Source organism: Quercus suber, unplaced genomic scaffold (genome assembly GCF_002906115.3).
Source record: "Quercus suber isolate HL8 unplaced genomic scaffold, Cork oak 2.0 scaffold_17, whole genome shotgun sequence".
Lineage (NCBI taxonomy): Eukaryota > Viridiplantae > Streptophyta > Magnoliopsida > Fagales > Fagaceae > Quercus > Quercus suber.
The window spans coordinates 1121688-1142668 of NW_027069482.1; the positions used below are offsets into that span (position 1 = coordinate 1121688).

The 20981-nt window shown below is 37.1% G+C and overlaps 1 protein-coding gene and 1 long non-coding RNA gene across 3 annotated transcripts; both read left to right on the forward strand.

Annotated features, from left to right (window-relative positions):
- The first annotated feature begins 2285 nt into the window (after positions 1 to 2285).
- On the forward strand, positions 2286 to 5668 carry LOC112033895 (cytochrome b561, DM13 and DOMON domain-containing protein At5g54830). Its single transcript, XM_024066667.2, has one exon. It carries the CDS (start codon positions 2618 to 2620, stop codon positions 5285 to 5287), a length of 2670 nt encoding a protein of 889 aa, XP_023922435.1. The 5' UTR covers positions 2286 to 2617; the 3' UTR covers positions 5288 to 5668.
- Positions 5669 to 6365: 697 nt separating this feature from the next.
- Positions 6366 to 11691, forward strand: LOC136061737 (uncharacterized). 2 transcript variants are annotated; one of them, XR_010623583.1, is made up of 3 exons: positions 6366 to 6838; positions 7118 to 7213; positions 7393 to 11691. It is a non-coding gene; the product is annotated as an uncharacterized LOC136061737 (long non-coding RNA). The 2 variants fall into 2 exon arrangements; XR_010623582.1 differs by having other exon boundaries at positions 7118 to 11691.
- The last annotated feature ends 9290 nt before the right edge of the window (positions 11692 to 20981 follow it).

Sequence of the window (20981 nt, forward strand, 5' to 3'; positions counted from 1 at the left end):
ACCTTGGTTCTGTCCAATACTTAGATAATTGTCGAAAGTTGTTGGTTTCCCCACAGGTTTGAGTCCGAAGATCATGTAAGACCTTGGTTCTGTCCAATACTTAGATAATTACCAAAAGTTCTTGGTTTCCCCATAGGTTTATGGTCCGAGGAGCCATGCAAGACCTTGGTTCTGTCTAACACTTCAGCAGCTTAGAAGATATCAGTATATGCCCTCTAGAACCAGCCCCGCCGCAAAGTTTCCTTGAATCGCTCTGTGTTGCTATCACTCTTTCCAATGGAGGTCCAGTAAACTCGACCACCAGATTTGCGAGGACCTGAACCTGGACAGAGGTGTAGGGCAAGTACTTGATGTTAGAAGCCCCTAGAACTGTCCCCCATTTAGCAATCCCCACATAATCCGCACTTCGAAATATAGACCTTAGCGGAAGTTGAGCTATGACAACAACTGTGTGTGCCTCATGCAGTGTCTTACTCGCATAGTAAACTGGCCACCACAATGGCTTTCCCCTAGGACCCTGGCCGATGAGGGCCTGATCTTATCTTAACTACCTGTTGCACTTACTATCACACAAGCTTTTCTCACAGACGACGCCAATTATAGGGTCACGATTTTCGGGCCAAACCCAAAACGTAAGGAATCTTGGCCCAGTGAGCCTAATACAATAAATTTGTAAAGAGTGGGCCAAAGAGCTAGCCTTTAATGCGTGAATAACGACTAGGATGGATTTACATGATGATCAAACAGAAACGAGCTGAGTTTATCAAAGAAAGTTCATCCTTGGCACCATCTGAAAAGCTTTGTTCTAGTATGCGTTGGGTGGCCATGATTGCAGGAGTTCTTTTGATTGCCCCCCCCCCCATATGGTGGGTTTCTCTTATTATATAGTCCTCTTTAAATGATCTTAGCTTTCCACTTGTTAATCATCTAACCCTATACTTGAGTATCTGTCCCATCAGACATCATTTCTGGTGTTCTGTGAGTCGCGATAATCGAGGTAGCGCTGTTCATAGGTCATTTTCTCATTAATGCGGCTAGGACGTTAGTTAGGGGTACTTAATGCGGAGGTGACGATTTCTCATTGAATTGCTCCTCCACCACGCTCCCATAGCTGACCCCTTGTACTCGTCCCTCTTTTCAGAATGCTCTAGGAGGCTACCCTTGATGGCGCACTACTCTTCCCTTCTATGATCTTGTTGGCCGATGACAGGATTGTCCTCGGCGATGTCTCTCGGCAATATAGGCTCTCTTAGTTCATCCTCGGATATTCCTTCATTCTCAGCGTGGGCCTTGGAGCCAGTACAAAAATGGGCCGGGGTCGCCGAATTCTTTGGCCCCACATTAACATAAAAAATATGACTTATTTTTAGAGATTGTTTTCAACTAATTTTTTTTTTAAATTATATCTTACAGCAAGCGAAATAAAAGAAGTTAAAAGATTCTTTTCAACTCATTCAAGGTTGCTATGAAACATAGAAAAATGAGATAATTTTATAAAAATAATTTTTGAAAAATGACTCTTTTTCTAGAAGAAATGAGATTTTAATATAAAATTTCATTAATATTTGAAATATTGGCCGATATTTTTCATGGCGACTAATATATGATTATTTTATTGGTTTAGTGATTTTTAATATTCTTAATGCATCAATAGGTAAACTCAATATACTGCTTGAAACATTTTAGTTTTTTTTTTTCCTTCTAAATTTCCACATTAATATTGATATTTTTGATGATCTAAATAATATATTTATAATTATTTAAAAATTCCAAAGATTACATAATGAGATATCTTCTTATTTCTTTTGTTGAGATTCCCATAAATGAGGATGTAATCATTCAAATGCAATCATTTCACAAAAATTGTATAGAAAATGACACCCCACGTAAAAGATTTGAAAAAATATACAAACTCAACAAAACATCATAATATTTTCACAACTAAATTTTGAATTATGGAAAGTTTTAGTATAATATTTTTTTTTTAGAATCAAATAATTTAATTTTTATTTTGACCAACGGAAGACTACTAATTTGCATGTTGTGAGATTTTGTGAAATTTTATTGGGTTAATTGAAGAACTCTTACTGTTTATGTGATGGGTTATTTCAACACCTAATAAATAAATGTTTAGTGGCTTTTGCATTTTAGTGTTAATTTTTTTAGAAATTTTTTTTTTCTAATAATCTCTTTTAACACATCATTACTCGATTTTTTAGTTATAATATTAATATCCAAATCTCCCTCGTAAGAACCTAGACTAGAAGAAAACAAGCTGTTTCTTCATAGGAGGAGAAAAATTAAAAAAGAAAAAAAGAAAAAAAAAGGCATAATGTTGGACAGCTTCCATGTCTCTTCCCAATTCCAAATGAAATTGTCTTTTGCTTCCAAAGCAAACCCCAAGAACAACGTGGCTTCTCCGCTTAACAATTAAAAGAAAAAAACAAATAGAACCACCCCACGCAAAACGCAGAGGTCGGCAACTTCCTCGTACTAATTTCTCATCGACGGCGACACCTCAGTTCTCCTTCATCAACCCACCGGGGTAATTGTATCATTCCCTCTCAACTATTTGATTCGAATTTCGGATCACACCCAGTACCAGATCCGGGATCTCATGCCTCAGAAACCCATCTTCCTCGGGTTTCTCTTTCTATTTCTCTTCCTCTTCTTCCTCTGCCATGCGGATCCGAATCCCACCTGCTCCAAAACCAGCCCCCTCGTGGGCCTCCGATCCGAGTTCAAAATGGTCCAGCACCAGCTCCGCGGCGCCCTAACAATCCTCGACGATTGCTCTTTCCGGGTCTCCCAGTTCGACATGCTACCCGGATCCGACGTCCACTGGTGGGGCTCCGTCGCGCCCGACTTCGCCAACCTCACAGCAAACGGCTTCGTCGTTTCGGACCAAACCCTAAACGACACCTACGCCAACGCCACCTTCGACGTGCATTTGAGAAGCAACGTCACCTGGGATCGGATCCAAGTCCTGTCCGTTTGGGACCTCCCCACCGCCTCCGATTTCGGCCACGTCGTCCTCGACGCCCCGGTTGCCGGGTCGAACCCGCCGAGTTCTCGCAACCATACCGAGCCGACCATGTTCGAGAATTGCAAGAAGTTGAACGAGAGGTACAGGATTCGGTGGACTTTGAATGCTGACGTGGACTCCATCGACATCGGGTTGGAAGCGGCGACCGGGATCACGGACTACATGGCGTTCGGGTGGGCCAACCCGAACTCGACCTCGCAGCCCATGATCAAATCCGACGTGGCGGTGGCGGGTTTCAAAGAAGACGGCACGCCGTTTGTGGACGACTATTACATCACGAACTACAGCGAGTGCGTGACCGACAAAGACGGCGTCGTACAAGGCGTTTGCCCCGACACCATCTACGAAGGATCCGACCCGGTTGACCTCGTCAACAATACCAAGTTGGTTTATGGGCATAGAATTGATGGGGTCTCGTTTATTCGATATCGGAGACCGTTAAATTCGGTTGATGACAAGTATGATTTGCCGGTGAATCATAAAGAGAATTTAACGGTGATTTGGGCAGTTGGGCCTATAAGGCCACCTGATACTTTGAGACCTTACTATCTTCCTCAAAATCATGGTGGGTTTTATGGGCATTTTGTGCTTAATGTATCAGACCCAGTTGATGATTGTTTGGGTCCTCTGAATTCAGAGGATAAGGAAGATCAGGACATAATTATTGCGGACGCTAATGCTCCGCTCGTGGTTGTGTCCGGTCCTGCATTGCATTACCCGAACCCTCCTCACCCGGCTAAAGTGTTTTACATTAACAAGAAGGAGGCTCCGGTGTTGAGAGTTGAACGTGGGGTGCCGGTTAAGTTTTCAATTCAAGCTGGACATGATGTTTCTTTTTACATTACTTCGGATGCAATTGGTGGGAATGCTACATTGAGGGGTTTGAATGAGACGGTTTATGCAGGGGGGGCGAATGCTGAGGGAGTTCAAGCGAGTCCAATGGAGTTAGTGTGGGCGCCCAATAGGAATACGCCTGATGAAGTTTACTATCAGTCTTTGTATCAAGTGAAAATGGGGTGGAGAGTGGAGGTGGTTGATGGGGGTCTGCCTGACATGTATAATAATAGTGTTGTTTTGGATGATCAGCAAGTTACATTCTTTTGGACTTTGTCGGAGGAATCTATATCAATTGCAGCTCGTGGCGAGAAGAAAAGTGGTTATCTTGCAATTGGATTTGGTACTGGAATGATAAATAGCTATGCATATGTGGGTTGGATGGACGAGGACGGGGTAGGGCGGGTAAACACGTATTGGATTGACGGAAAGGATGCAGTGAGCGTGCATCCGACTCATGAGAATTTGACATACGTGAGGTGCAAGTCAGAGGGTGGTATCATCACTCTGGAATTCACACGTCCCTTGAAGCCTCTGTCTTGTGGTCGTGGTCATAAAAGGTTGGAGTGTAATAACATTATTGATCCCACAACACCTCTTAAAGTTATTTGGGCAATGGGTGCTAAATGGTCGAATGGGAGTCTAAGCGAGAGAAATATGCATTCTGTCACAAGTAGCAGGCCTGTTCGGGTGCAGCTTATGCGTGGTTCTGCAGAGGCAGAAGAGGATTTACGACCGGTATTGGCTGTACATGGGTTTATGATGTTTCTGGCTTGGGGCATTTTGCTTCCTGGTGGAATATTGGCAGCTAGGTACCTAAAGCATGTTAAGGGTGATGGTTGGTACCAGATTCATGTTTACTTGCAGTACTCGGGTTTGGCAATCGTCTTCCTTGGCCTTCTTTTTGCAGTGGCTGAGCTTAGGGGATTCTATGTTAGTTCGTTACATGTTAAGCTTGGAATTACGGCAATTGTTTTGGCTTTTGTACAACCAGTGAATGCGTACCTAAGGCCTAAAAAACCAGATAATGGGGAGGAGGTTACCTCGGAAAGGCTTCTTTGGGAGTATGGCCATGTCATTTTGGGCAGATCTGCCATTGTTGCCGGTATTGCAGCACTCGTCAGTGGAATGAAGCATTTAGGAGAAAGATATGGTGGTGAAAATGTTCATGGACTTAATTGGGCTTTAATGGCTTGGTTCTTGGTTGGTGCATTGATAATTGTGTATCTGGAATTCCGTGAAAAACGTCGGAGGAGGGAGAGAATTTTTGGAAGAAGCAATTGGGTGTTGGGTAACGTTGATGAAGATGATTCTCATGATCTTTTAAGCCCAACTGGAACTCTAGCAGAAAAAGAGTCACAACAATCTGGAAGAATGGAAGTTCAATTAGAACCTATGAGCAGATAGATATGTTAGAAAATTACTTTTTGGTATACAGTCGCCACTCCACACCAGTTTTGATATTGTTGTTACTCATACACAGGATAGCCGGCTTGTTCATTTGCATGAAAGGTTTTTGCAGTGTGAGGGGGTTACTCAGTATTCACTATATTTGCTTTCAAACGTTCATCTTGAAGATAATAACCCTACAACATGTATTTTGTATACTCATACATCTCAACACAGTGGAAGGTTATATCATTCTCTCTCTTTCTCATTAATTGAGAGCAGAGTTTCTTTGCAATATGGATTAGTTTAGCTTCTGTATGTTAAGATTTAGGGGGTGTCATTATCACACCTTTGAAAACTATAGTTTCTTTAGCTGAAATGAAAGTTGTTGTTGCTGTATATTATGAGATGCTAACCAATGATACTTAATGTTTTACAGGCATTGCCATTGCATTCTACTAGAAATTGAAATTTAGTTGATCATAAATGGTATTCCTGTAGGTCAAGCTTGTGTATGTTTTTTGGTTTTGGTTGCTACTGCTGCCACAAGAGAATTTTTTATTATTATTTGTTGCAAGTGTAATAAGACTAGGGATAATATCCCCCTCCAATTGAATCCACCAATTTTTAGTTAGATGTAAGACCTGTGGCATTTACAATATTTGCCGTCGGGGAATATGTATGTGCTCCTACAGTATTTATTTGGATTTGACTTGCTTCCAGTGTTCTAGACACAAATGTAACAATGTTCCAAACATGAATATAACTTGTGTCTAAAATTGACTATGTGTCAGTCTCATATTTGTCACGTGTGACTTTCTTATCTGTTTAGTGTACTAGAGTATTGGACAGAAGCCTTATCTAATTTATTTTGCCTTGTGAATTTCTTGGACAGAAATATGAAATTTTTTAGTGGACTTTGGAAGTGATCCCCAGATGTGATGACTTGTTTGTAAGTTAAAATGATGTAATTATCACGGGATCTGGAAAGTTTTCTTATTTTGAAAGAAAAATTTATAAGTGGAAGATACAATACCAGAAGATATTTGACTGAGGTTTCCTCCCCTCTCACAGGGGGGGGGGGGGGGGGCGGGTAGTCAGTTTGACCAGGATTTGGTATCCTACTATATATAGAAAAAGAGAGTTTTTGCCTCTTTGTTTGTGGTGTAATAAAACCCTTTTAGAGAGGTCAAATGACATAGTATACTAAACGACTGGCTAGGGGCTTAAGGGAGGTCAAAACAAGAGTAAGAGTGACATTGCCAGATTCTTTGGCAGAAAGTCAGTGCAGATTGCAGACGCTCAAGATTTTGGACTAGATTTTCTTTACCTGCTCCAAGTCACTTTTTTCTTTCGCTTTCTATCACCGATTACTCCTACCCACTCTCACTTTCAGGGATAATTTAGGGCCTTTGTGTAAGAAATTGCTTCGCAAAAAGTGACTCTTATTGTGCCTTTGTTAGGGAAGCAGGGTGGTTTGGAACCCATTTTGCTCATCTGAGACACACTACTTCAAGATCAGCTTGTGAAAACCTGTGGGATGGTCGAGTTGCTATCCCTTCTTACTATGTAAGTCTTACAAATTCTTAAATTTAGTCCTTTATGTTTCATGCATGATGGGAACTCCATGTATTTTTCTTGTGACATAGACTGAATCATGTGAACAGCATTGGTCATTTGAATTGAGTATTTGTTGTTTCTCTTTTGGTTTGGATCTGGTTTTAGGACTAATGTAGATATTAGAAGTGTTCCTCTTCTTTATTTTTCAGAAATCTGAATATTATATCAGTTTACTTTAATTTCTCTAGATGTTTTGGGAGCTTCTTTATTCTTAAATTTCATAACCAGGGGTGGGGGGTAGATGAGACTTCCTTATTGTTTGAAAATCCAGTGGGGACTCTGAGCGAACACCATAAAAATGCTTGCTGCTGTTCACATGGGAAGGTAAGCTGTGTTTTTTGGTTTCTGCTTCTTTAATAACAAACTTATATGTTATTATTATATTATTGGGTTTCTCACTTATTTATTATTGTTTTTTTCATTTTCATATCTGATTGTTGTCAGTTAGTGAATAATCATATGGTATGCATATTTTACCATAGAGACTGTGCTGTTTGAATCAGGTTCACTGTCAGATTTTGATGCTGATTGAAAGAGGGAGTAAGGGTAAGGGACAGATTTCTTTTGGCCCTTCAACCATTAGAGGTCTTGTAGGTCTTTTAAACCGAATTTTTTCAATGGTTTCACACAGTTTCCTCTTTACATAATTGTTTGATTTTAAGCAAAACTATAAGTTTAGGGCTTTGGTTTTGTAGATTAGTTCATTAGTGGCTGGATATGAAGTAAATCTATGACACCCAAACAAGAGAGATGGAACAGAATTTTTTCCTTGCCTTTTTACTGTTCGCTAATTTGAGTTCCCTTTCCAAAAGAGAATGAAAATGGCTTGTGTCAAATTTCAAGCTGCGTACAACGTGGCACAAGTTAGCAACACCTCATTGTGAGACCTAATTGTGAACGGTCTGCAACAATTACATAGTTGGATTTTTTCCCCATCATTTATTTTTCCTGTTAAATAAAAAGAAAATAAGAAAAAGAAAGATTGTTGAACAAATAGGTTAGTGGTAGTAAAGGGGTTGTCAATAAAAACATAATCCTTCATTTGACTTTGTTATGAAAAAGAATAATCTGAATGAGGACCATGAATAGAATAAAATTCTGAAAGCTGATAAAATTACTTAAAGAAAATATTATTCTCATGCTAAATTGGCAATAAGAACTGCTTTCTAGGGGGTGGGTTTTTCCCAATTTCTCCACCTAACCCTTTCTTTTTCTAAGAGGTTTCGGTGTTGTCACAGTTTTTTGTAAACATGCCTTGAATCAAGGTGAGCTGAGATAATCCTGATTGTGATGTAATTTGATTGGTTTCAGAGGTAAAGTAATGATTTTGGTCATAATTTATAGCTAACTCATGTTTCAAATTGTTGTTATCTAGTGGGAGAGTTTTTGATTGAATTGTATTGTTGAGTTCGTTTTGAATGTTGGGTTGCCTTTTGGATTGGGAATTAATTGGTAAAGTATCATGTTCTCATTTGTGTAGTAGTTGAGAAGTTTCTATATGGCTTTTGAGCTTTAAGTTGTTTGTTGAATTTAGTGTCTGACTCTTTGTGTTCATTTAATTTCAGGACCTGGGGTTAGTTGCTTTTGTTTTGTGGGGAAAAACTGAGCTGGTTAGTTTGTGGTTTATGAATTTATGTTAAATGCTAAGATTACAAAATAGTTTATTATGCTAATGGTTTAGTGGTTAAACTTGTAGATAAATTGATATAGTTTGTGAGATTATATTGTGCTACCTTACAAAAACTTAACACATCTATCTATATTTATATACTATATAGAAATGGAAGTGTAACATTTAAGGTTTTTATGCTCTTGTTAAGCCACATCATTGATTATGTCATCATTCTTTTCCTTATTTTGTTTTCCATTGTTTTTTTTTTTTTTTACCAATATTAATATATAAATATTAAAATATTCAATAGTGCCCATGACTTCACACATTCTCTAAGCCGGTTGTCACTTATTAATCATAATAATTGCTACTATTTACTATTGGTTTATAACTAAAATTGAATAAAAGCACTCATCAAATATTTTTTTCCAACCTATTTTGTTCCCACATTATCATCCAGGTTATCAATTTTTTTCTCCAACCTATTTTTCTTCTTCTTCTTTTTATTTTTTATGGGGAAATTGCAAATTATATCCCTTAAGTTTGGGGGTGAATGGATTTTACATCCTGAAATTTCAAAATTTGGATTTTATCCCCTGTTTGGGAGTGTCGGGATTTTACATCTCGACATTTCAAAATTTGGATTTTAGCTCTTATATTTTAGTGGTGTTTGGATTTTACCCCATAAAGTTTGAGGGTATTTGGATTTTAAACCCTAAAGTTTTATAATTTTGGGGTGTAAAATCCAGACAATCACAAATTGTAGGGGGTAAAATCCAAATTCTGAAACGTTAGGGTGTAAAATCTAGATACCCTAAACTTCAGGGGGTAGAATCCAACGTTTGAAACTTCAGAGTGTAAAATCTAATCACTCCCAAATTTTAGGGGTGCAATTTGCAATTTGCAATTTACTCTTTTATTTTTTATTTTTTTGGGCTACAGCTCAAATTCCCACCTTTTAATGTTTATTGAGCCTCTCCTTGGTTTCGGGAGTTACTCTATCTCTAACTCTACAGTTTCTCTCTCTGTCAATCCAAACTGTTCAGACTTCAGACCCTTCAGATGCTGCAATTATATGGACTGCCACCGATTGATCTCTCTCTGTCAATCCACCAATTGATTGGTATAGCCTTCAATGGGATAGCTTTCTTGAGTGTTCTTTTGGTCATGTCCATCTCCTCTGGCTTTAGCCCGTTTGTCAAATACCATATTCACAATCAAATGGGCACAAGAGACAGAGAGAGAGACTCTAGAGCTAGTGGAAGCGCTTGAGAGGCGCACATGAGTTTGGTTTTTTTTTTATTTTTTTTTATTATTATCATTTTTCTCTCATTATTAGAAAAATAATGTAATTCAATTTTAGGATTTCAGGATGAACAAGTTTGAGTTTTCATGGTTTCAAAACTATTCAAATGTATTTTTGCGTTTTGTCAAAATTTATTTGAGTTGGGCTTGGGCATGTTTCTTGTTAGTTGTTAGTAGTGATTATTCTTAGGAGTTGTTAAATACACTTACCATCAATATTTTCTTCATTCGATCCTCATGTTTGCTGGGAATTGCTTTTTAGTTGCCCTTCTCTAGAGTTGACTGCCTAGGAATATTGCTCTTGATATGTTTGCTATAATGTTTCTGTGTTTAATAATTGACCACCGAATGATGTTTTGGTTTTGGTTTTTGTTTTATAGTAAGGGCTTTTAGCATTTTCATTAAAGAGAACATGCTATTGTTCTCTTTTTCCTGTAGTTTCATAGGCTTAACTAAATGTCAATGACCCGATCTTGCAATCACTGGAAGCAGTTGTTATAAATTTAGGGGACAGTCCATTTGAGCTCCTTAAGAATTTGTTATGTATGTTTACTTAATTGCCTTTTAATAATGTAATAAATGTACTTTAAGCCACATTGAAAACACAAAGGTAATAAAGATCCAAACACCTGAATGAAAGGAGCTCCAATGTTCAATTACTTGGAAGACAAACCACACACATTTGCACAATGATCATTATGTTTTGTTGGGTAAGTGACTGAACTTCTCGGAGGTGGTCATTTGCATGTGTTGAGGTCAAAATAGGCACATTATGGTTTTGCAATTTTAACGTGTGTATATATTAAACATGGTGAAATTTTGTTTATTTTACATCTAATTAACACCATAATTGGCCCTTGCAGGAAGTAGTATTTGCTCATCCCATTAAGTGTCATAGTCCGGGTTTAATGTTGACTTTTGTTTGCTTTGCCATTTCCTGTATTGGTACTGTAAAGATTTGAAGGAATGGGGATCTGACTCTTTTTTATCACATTCTGGAGCTCCACGTCTTTATTCTAGAAATGCTATTTTATATTCTTTTCTCAGAATCTTTTGAAAGAAAGGGGAATAAATTTGTTATTTTCTTGGTTGGTGCCTTCATAAGGAGCCCCCATAATTTTCTATTTAAGTTCGATACATATCAGCAATATTAGACTCTAATTTGTTGTTTATGGTTTAATTGGACTGTGTGGTGTCCTGGAAATTATCGGAAAGTGGAAGAGGTGAAATTAGAGTTTAAATCTTAAAATTCTTTGTTGTACAACTTGGGATGTAGCAGTTTAAATTTCTGATTTTTATTTTTTTAAAGGAAACTCTTCAAAGTATATCAGCTTAAGTTGAATGTTGTTTTGTGGTTGGAATTGTTGTGTATTGGAGTTTAGCTGTTGGGAAAATTTGGGGATTGTTTAGCTTTTTAGAAATTGTTGAGGTGTGAGGAAATTTAAAAAACTGACGAGTAGAGTGGCCTCAATAACTTTTTAAATTCCATTAGTATAATAGCTTAAGCTAATTGTTCTATCTGCATTTGATGGTTATGCTCTTTATCATTAAACTAAGACATCAATCAGTTTTTGGCGTATGAGAGGATTGAATTTTAGATTTCTTATTTAACCATCAGAGACTTTACCAGTTGAACTAATTGAAACTTATTATATTCTTAAATTTGGCTAGCATATTGTAATAGCTTCAAGTGATGAATTCTAGACTCATCAATGGATACAATTGTTGCCTTTTAGTACTAAGATGGATCGCATCTTATGCATTTTATTTCAAGGTCACAAATTTGCCCCGCATAATTGTGTGATTCGATTTGAGTCTTGTAAGAACATGTAATGATATAAATTATATTGAAAGTACAAAAGACTCAGGCTACTCTCATCGATAACATTAGTTGTCCACCTCTTGATGTCCTGTTTTATAATTTTTTTTCCAACTAATAAAAAAGGGATCAAAAAGTGCAAGGAGTCACTTCAAAATCATCAATTAAGCTTAAATAATTATAGAAATGTTATTCTAGTCAAATGTGAATTTCATGTTATAAACAATGCATGCATTTTCGAAGAAGTATTGTATCATATCTATGGAGATGGTTTTTTAATTTCAGCCACTGAGGATATATGAGCAGAGACAGGGAAGAAGTATGGGTGGTATTCGTAGTTTTTTCCATTGAATTTAAGCTTTTTCAATTGGTGGTTGAGGAAGGAGAAATTTTTTTCTCCTTACGTATTTTTGAATGGGGCAAACTCTTTATGAAGTTAGTATTCATGGGCAAGAATGCATCATTATGGTTAATGAAGAATATAGAACACACAATGGTCGGAATCAATCCCAAATAGTTTTTTTACGCTTAGGGAAGGAGACATTGTGGACACTTCACAGCGAGGATCAAATTTCTTTGGTTAGATCCTTTTAGTGTCTGAACTCAAGGTTGGTGGGTTTATAAGATCTGTCATAATTCCAGGAGACAAAGCACAAAATGGTTGGAAGGTCTCTAGGCTTGAACTGAGGAAGATGTTGGAACCTGACCAATATGCTTTAGGTGGTTTAGGCTAGGCAAAATTTGTCCCCCTGCCACAGAGGAGAATGTTGGGGTCTCATCCCTATCGGTCTTTTGTTGAGATCTTGAAGGGTCAGGTGTAGCCAAGGGATGTGACTCAGCCTCAAAATATTACAGCCAAGGATAAGAATAGAAATATGACTCAGGGGGAGTCTGTGGAGAGGCACAATTAGTTAAGGGGGTGGTTGGCGATGAATCTGAGATTTAGAGGTACTAAGGTGGGGGATTTTCTGATGGGCAAGCCTGAAACGATGGTGGTGGGAAGGGGGGATCGGAGGGAGCAGTGCATTAATGTGGAGACAGAGTTGGGTGAGCAAAATCTAGCAAAAGATAGGAAACATATCCCATCAAGTTTCAGCTTTTCAAAAGCAAATGAAAATGGGAAGAAGAGTGATTTAAGGAGATCATGCTGGGTAGGGAGTGGTCTAATCGTGGAGATTGATGTGAAAGGAAGGAGATGGGTTTCCTGGGATAGAGATAAAGAAGAATTTTAAATGGGTAACACGGGCTGGTATGGAACTTGGCAAGGGTAAGCTGGGTCAAAGCTTGAATCCTACTTTGGCCCAAATTGGTTTGGGCTCTTTTAAGTCTAAAGAAGCTTGCTTCTTAGGCCCAAGTACTTACGAAATGGGCGAGCCTTCTTCTATGACTAGCTCGACACCCCTGGCTCACTTGGTGACTCCAATGGTAGCTCCTTTAGACAAGCCCAAGTCTTTGATGCCTATTAATGCAGAGTCAGAGTGACATGTTGAGCCTCCGATGCTCGTAAGTCGCAACTGTTCTGATGGGATCAACTCCGACAGGCTCACAGTGGTTGAGACAGTGGTTGGGTTCATCTCCGATGGTCTCATACGAAGTTGATGGAGGATTATAGTAGCTGTCTTGAAAGGAAAAGCTCCGATAGCCTTGCGGTGGATGGGTTGGAGTCTGGGACGAGTTCTGATGGTCCTGTGGTGGCTACGATGGTGATTAATAGTATTGATCCTGTTGGGTTTAACTCTATCGGTCTCATGGTGGCTTAGATGGACTTAAATGGTAGCTCCTCTGATGACTCCACGACGATTCTGGGTAAGACCGACATGGCAAACTCACAACTCTCAAAGGGTATTTTCTTGGCAGATATCCTTAAGAGACTATCGGGTGCGGGGTTAGTGGATTTTGGGGTACAACAAGGGCACTAGGTTAATAGATATGGGTGAGATTGGTCAGCCCAATTTAGCGTTGATGGAACCGAGTTCAGATTGTGTCCTATTTGGTCTGGGTGTCTCGATGGTGGAGGAAGTGGCTTTCTCAGAAATGGTTTCGGGTGTGGAGGAGAACTTAGCAGATTGTAATCCGCTATTTACTATATTATTCCTCCAAGGCTGGCCTTGTCGATGGAAATGGACAAAGATTCTGAGGTGTTAGATATCGATGGTACGCTAGATGTCTCTAATTGGTTGAAGAACAAAATCCTAGGTTTTAGTAAAGTGATTGGGCTTTCTATGAATCGTCATGAAAAGTTATGTATTGCTTATCTTCAAAGGTTAGAAAGTGAGATGGCGGTTATTAACCAGCAACGAAAGAAAGTAGCTGCTAACCAAAAAGTAGCATCCTCCACAGGTAAGGGGAAAAGAGAGCTGAGGAATTTAATTTCCACGGTTAACTATGATGGGAGATAGTGTGGTGGAAGTGTGGTAGAGACAGTAGTAGGGCCATAATAGTCTTTATGAAGCTAAAAATGCTTTCATGGAATGTTAGAGGTTTGAATGACTTCCAAAAACAGCTAGTAATGAGAAACTTGTTATGTGAGTGGAAGTGTGATGTTGTATGTTTTCAAGAAACAAAGCTTGCTGGCATAGATAGGCAGTTGGTTCACAGTATTTGGGGTTATTTGTATGCAGATTGGGTGGCATTAGATGCTGATTAGACGACTGGTGGGGTCTTGACTATGTGGGATAGGAGGGTTTTAGAAAAGTTGGAGATTCTGGTGGGCTCGTTTTCAGTGTTGGTTCAGTGGAAAGGTGTGGAGGACGGTTTTATTTAGGCATGTTCAGGGGTATATGGCCCAAATGATAACAATTTGAGGGGTGATTTGTGGGATGAGTTGGTGGGTATTCAGTAGTATTAGAATGTTCCTTGGTGTTGTTTTGGGGATTTTAATATTGTTTATTTTCCTAGTGAACGGAGGGGTGGGTCTAGGCTTACTTCGGCTATGGAAATTTTTTTTGAATTTATTGAAGATTTAAACTTGATAGATTTGTCGTTGGAGGGAGGGAGTTATACATGGTCTAGTGGTACTAACCAGCCATCCGTGTCTAGGATCAATAAGGCTCTAGTGTCATATGATTGGGAGCAACACTTTCCGGATGTGACCCAATGGATCCTACCACGACCGGTTTCAAATCATTTTCCAATTCTTTGGGAGGCAGGGGGTATGGCGAGGGGAAAAAATCCCTTCTGGTTTAATAATATGTGGTAGAAGTCGGACGGGTTTGTTGATAGAGTAGATTCATGATGGAATCGCCATTCTCTTTCGAGTACACCTAGTTATGTGTTTGCTAAGAAACTAAAAGCTTTGAAAGAAGACATTATTCAGTGGAATCGTCAAGAGTTTGACAATGATAGGTGCAGGAAGAAAGAATTATTGGGGGTTTTAGAGTCACTAAATGCTAAGGAAAGGTTCCTTGGACTCGCTGAGATGAAGAGAAATGAGAAGAATGAAATGAGATCGCAAGTAGAGCATCTTATTTCTCTAGAAGAGATCTCTTGGAGACAAAAATCGAGGATGTTATGCATTAAGAAGGGAGATAATAATACCAAATTCTTTCATAAGATGGCCAATTCTCATAGAAGGTATAACCATCTTAGTTTCTTAGAAGTGGATGGAGTGATTTATGAGGAAGGAGTAGCAATGGCTGCTCAAGTAGTTCAATTTTATAAAACTCTGTATCAGGAGTCTGAGGAGTGGAGACCTTTTGTGGAAGGACTGGAGTTTGATCAAATAGGGGAGTTGGAGAGGAGATTCGAGAAGGACGAGATCCTATAAATGGTCAGAGATATGGAAGGGGATAAAGCTCTAGGCCCAGATGGCTTTTCTTTGGCCTTTTTCCATCATTGCTGGAGAGTAGTAGAAAGAGACGTTTTAGTAGTTTTTGAAGAGTTCTATCAACACTGTAAGTTTGAGAAATCTCTTAATGCTACTTTTATAACTTTGATTTCTAAGAAGAATGATGCCTCTAACATTCGTGATTTTAGACCTATCAGTTTGGTGTGGAGTTTATATAAAATCTTGGCCAAGGTTTTGGCAAATAGATTGAAAGTGGTGTTAGACCAACTGATATCTGAATCTCAAAATAGTTTTGTGGGAGGTATGCAGATCCTAGATTCAGTTCTTATTGCCAATGAATGTGTGGATAGCAGAATGAAGAGTAAGACTCTAGGGTGATTTGTAAGTTAGATATTGAGCAAGCTTATGACAATTTGAATTGGGAGGTACTTTTGAAGCTGTTGAAGAAAATGGGCTTTGGGGAGAAATGATGTAGTTGGATTCGAACCTGTATCTCTACAGTGCAGTTTTTTGTGTTGGTAAATGGGACCCTAACTGACTTCTTTGGTAGTTCTAGAGGTTTGAAACAAGGGAATCTATTGTCTCCCTTATTATTTTTAGTTATGATGGAGGTGTTTAGTAGGATGGTGAAGAGAATGGAGCGGGCATGTTTACTTAGTGGTTTTAGGGCAGATGGTAAGAGGGGTAGAGTGGAATGTGTTTCACATTTGCTGTTTGCGGATGATACTATTTTATTTTGTGATGCAGATGTGGAGCAAGTCCTACATGTTTGATTGCTGCTACTATGTTTTCAGGCTGTGATTGGTTTGAAGGTTAATGTAGCTAAAAGTGAAATGGTTCCTATAGGGGAGGTAAATAATATGCATGCTTTGGCAGAGATATTGGGTTGTAGGGTTGGGGCCTTGCCAATGACTTATCTTGGTATGCCGTTAGGGGTGCTTTATAGGTTCCCCACTATTTGGAACCCTATTTTGGAAAAAAATTGAACGGAAGCTAGCTGGGCGGAAGAAGTTGTATTTGTCGAAATAAGGTAGGCTGACATTACTTAAAAGAACATTATCCAGTCTTCCCACTTATTTTTTATCTCTGTTCACCATCCCTACACATGTGGGAAACAAAATTGAAAAGCTCCAAAGGGACTTCCTGTGGGGTGACCCTAAGACTCATTTATTGGGATGGGATAAGGTGTGTATGCCTATTGCTAATGGTGGCTTGGTTATTAGGAAATTGATCACTTTCAATAAAGCTTTGCTAGGAAAGTGGCTTTGGTATTTTGAGATCGAGGAGCATAGACTTTGGAGGAGGGTGGTAGCTTTGAAATTTGGGGAAGAATGGGGAGGGTGGACCTCTAAGTTAGGAAGGGGTGTTCATGGTTGTGGTTTGTGGAGATATATCCGGATGGGTTGGGAAGTTTCTAACAAAAATGTCCGCTATAAGGTTGGGGTGGGGGATAGAGTGAAATTATGGACAAACAGGTGGTGTGGAGATCTTTTTCTCCAATTGGCTTTTCCAGTCTTGTACAATTTTGCTACAAATAGAGAGGCTTCCGTGGAATCATCTTTGATATGTCAAGGAGCAGGGGATGGGAGGACTTGGGATGTTTGTTTCAATCGAGGCCCTAGTGATTGGGAGACAGATGTGGTGGAGGATTTCTTTCATTTCCTGGCAGCCAATTTACCTTCAGGGATGGATGGTGATCGTTTGAGATGGAAGTTGACAAAAAACGGGGATTTCACTATCCGCTTATATTATCATAAATTACATGGCTCTTCTTCCATTGTTTTTCCATGGAAAGGTATTTAGAAGGTTAAGGCACCCCGACATGTCTCTTTCTTTATTTGGACAACCGCATGGGATAGGATCCTCAAGGGTGATGATTTGCAGCTTAGAGGCTTTGATTTTGTTGACTGGTGCATTATGTGTCATTGTTGTGGAGAGATAGTGGATCATTTGTTGTTACATTGCGGAAAGGCTTATCGGCTATGGTGCTTTGTCTTTTGGATTTTTGGGATTTCATGGGTTCCCTCATATACGATCTCAGATTTTCTATTTAGTTGGTGGAATTGGTTGGGAAAGCATTCATCTTACATTTGGAACTTAGTCCCGTTGTGTTTGATGTGGTGTATTTGGAAGGATGCAATTGGCGGATGTTTGAGGATTTGGGTAGATTTGAGGACCATATTTTGTCTCTCTTTTCTGGTTCCCTTTTTGATTGAGCTAGGGCTTGGGAACTCACATCTAATGACTCTTTTCCTTTATTCCTTAGCTTTTTTTTTTTTTTTTTTTTTTTTTGTAATTTTGGTCTTTACCTATCAAAAAAAAAAGAAAAAAAAAAAAGAGCAGAGACCATACGTTCTTCATAAATGTTTTGAATCGGTAAAATTTTCTTATGATGTATATCTCAACTATAAAAATTGTTGGTACAAATACAATAAAAATGAAAATAGTAGAAGAGAGATTGTATTAAAAAAATGGATAAAATTTATTCAGAAGAAATTACACACCACTATTTGGATTGAGACGCGACATTAGCTCTTTTTAAGGAGATTCAAGCACTCGATTGGTTGAGCTTGTAACTAATACAGACTTTCTCTGACGTATCTTTCACAGGATACAACTCCAACAAATGTTGTATAGTTCGAACAACCTCTGCATAAAATGTTCCAAAACTCCACAAAAAAGAACACCTTATTTTTTTACAAGAATCACACTTTTTAGTATATCTAAATGCTTGTAGTTGCTGTATTTTGGAAAAAGGGTTGAGTTAGTCTATTTATAGGCTCAATGAGTCTCACAAAATTGATTACTCAAATTAATATAATTAATTAGGGTCATTATTCTAATAAAAGAGTCTCTCTTCTTATTAATGTGAGATTACACATTTTATTAATTTCTTATCTTTCATATTAACTCCCTCATCTTTACATTTAAGTTGCCAATATTTATTTATTTTAATTACAGTATCTAATATGAAAATGCTACAACAAACATATCAAAGGGCCAAACTACAAATAAAAAATTGACATATTCATCCTAAAAAGTAAAACAATCCATTATTTCTTTAAAATTATTATTTTCACATTTGTCTTGTGTATCACACGAGTTTACGACTAGTATACATATAGGTAGTAGACCATTAGTTATATTATCAAGGGTATATGAGAAAGCAATGTTTAAAATTTTGGTGAGTACCAACGACCAGAATTGATTCAAGATTGACTTACTCAATTGGGATCATCAAATTTTTTTTATTTTTAAATTTCACTAATTGAAGCTTTTAAATGATTGATATATATGGGTAATAATACATATGTAGTGGTTAGGAATGGTCAAAATGTATATATGAACATCTCATAATATTCAAACTAAGAAACCTATAAAAAAATAAGGGCACATTTGGTATACTGTAATGATTATTACATGGGAATAGGAATAAGTATTACAAGGAATACATTAAGTTGGAATGTAATAAGTATTACTATTCATTAGTTTGGTGGCCATTTAAGTATAGAATCCTGAATATGCATCCATAATTTAGTAGAGTATAAAAAGAAGGTGTAATTAAATTATTTTTTAGTCAAAATTCCTAGAATACACTTATTTTAAGGTGTTTAAAATAGAGTTAATAATTAACAATATGGAAAATTTATTTTCTTTCCTTTTGAAGATGTGGCAACTAATGGTTTTTTAGGAAATTTTTTTAAAAAGTTATTACAAAAGTTATGTCATAACTAATGAGACAACTAAGTTCATAATGTGTAAATGGGCATTCCACTTAGTGAAAACTAAGAAAATTGTAATGAAGATTTTTTTAGATTTTGTTGTTTCTCTGCGAAAGTTTGGCTTTCTATTTTTTAAGTTTAAAAGTTGTTTTTATCTTGCTCTATCAAAATTAATTTCTATATTTTTAACAATTTCAATAAATGATGATTTTAAGTGGCTACTATGTATGGGTATATATTACTATTGTACTTAGTAGGAAATGTCATAATGAATATATAAAACCTAATATGAAAAATTAAAACCTATTTATGAGATTGTCCAAAAAAGAAACCCATTTATGAGATAACTTTTCTCTTTTTCTTGAGAAACATTTATGAGATAACTTTTTTTTTTGAGAAAGATTATGAGATAACCTTTGTTGCTAACAATGAGTTTTGCCCTGTCTTTTTATGGCATGTATAATATAACGTACATATGAACATATTAGAATGTGAAACTTATGGAAACTATCATGAGAATTTTCTTGGTATCCATTTTTGACCTTTATAAGTTTTACCTCCTACTTTTACTGTTGATAAGTTTTGTACCATTAAAATTAATCTTTAGGTTTTCTATTAGGGTATTAAGGTAATTTGATGGAGGCTACTATTGTGATTGATATCTTTATATTACCAAATTGTGCCATAAAAAAATAAATTTTTTTTTTTCTCTTTTCAATGTACATTTTAAACCTTTTTTTAAAAAGAAAACTTGATGTCCGTTTAATTATAATCATTGAGGTGCCACTCACAAGAGATATATTACAAACCCAACACTTGGGGGAAATGGATGGATGATAATATATTTTATTCTCAAGTTCTTTTGACAAAATAAATTTCGAATAATAATTTGATATATGCTTGTCATAGACTTCCTTTTTATTTACTATTACTATATCCATATAAAAAATTAAAAAATTAAAAAAAAAAGAAAAGAAAAGAAAAGAAAAGAAAGAAAGAAGTTGCTAAATTGGTTTTGCAACATTTGATATTTTATCAATCTCGCTTGTCATTACATTCTCCCTGAGAGTATTTTGACAATGGTTAGTGCATTGGAAATTAAGAATTGCTGGGCATTTAAGCTACTTCTCTCGACTTGATAGAGTGATTCCCCCTTCCCCTTTTTTTATTTTTTATTTAATTTTATGAAATTTAGTTTTTCTGGTTCAACGCTCTAATAACATGTAATAAACTTCTGCTATTATGATCATTTACCACATAGTACTTGCTCATATTCAATTAGGTAGTATATATTAGTGGATTCTAGTTAGTTTAACTAATAAAGTCTCTAATAATTAAATAAGAGATTTGAGGTTTAATTCCCGCCTATAAAAAAAAAATCAATTAATTGATGTATTGATTTGATGATAAAGAGCCATCGTCAGAAGCTGACATCATAAGTTGAAATTCGTTAAAAAAATGTTGTATATATTTAGATTGGATAACTACCCTTAAGTTCCCTAGGGAGGAATTTTACCATGCCTTACATTAGATGGATTTTCATCACATTTGTTCATTGACAATAAGATCGTTAAATTATGTTAAGATTTGTTGTTGCTTACCTTTCATATTGAAATCAAATACTTAAGGTTGTCCAAAGAACCACCCCACTCAAATGTACTAACTCAGCCCAAGGCTTGTAGATGGTTTTGCTAATTTGTTTGGTTTGTAGTAGCTTTAATTTATCTTAAAAAACAAGTTTTTATTCGGCATTAAGCGTTCTCGTTTGGTAAAATAAATTTAACCAAATCTTTAATTATTCTACTTCATATGCTTTATTCTTTCCATTCTTGTTCTCATTATCATTC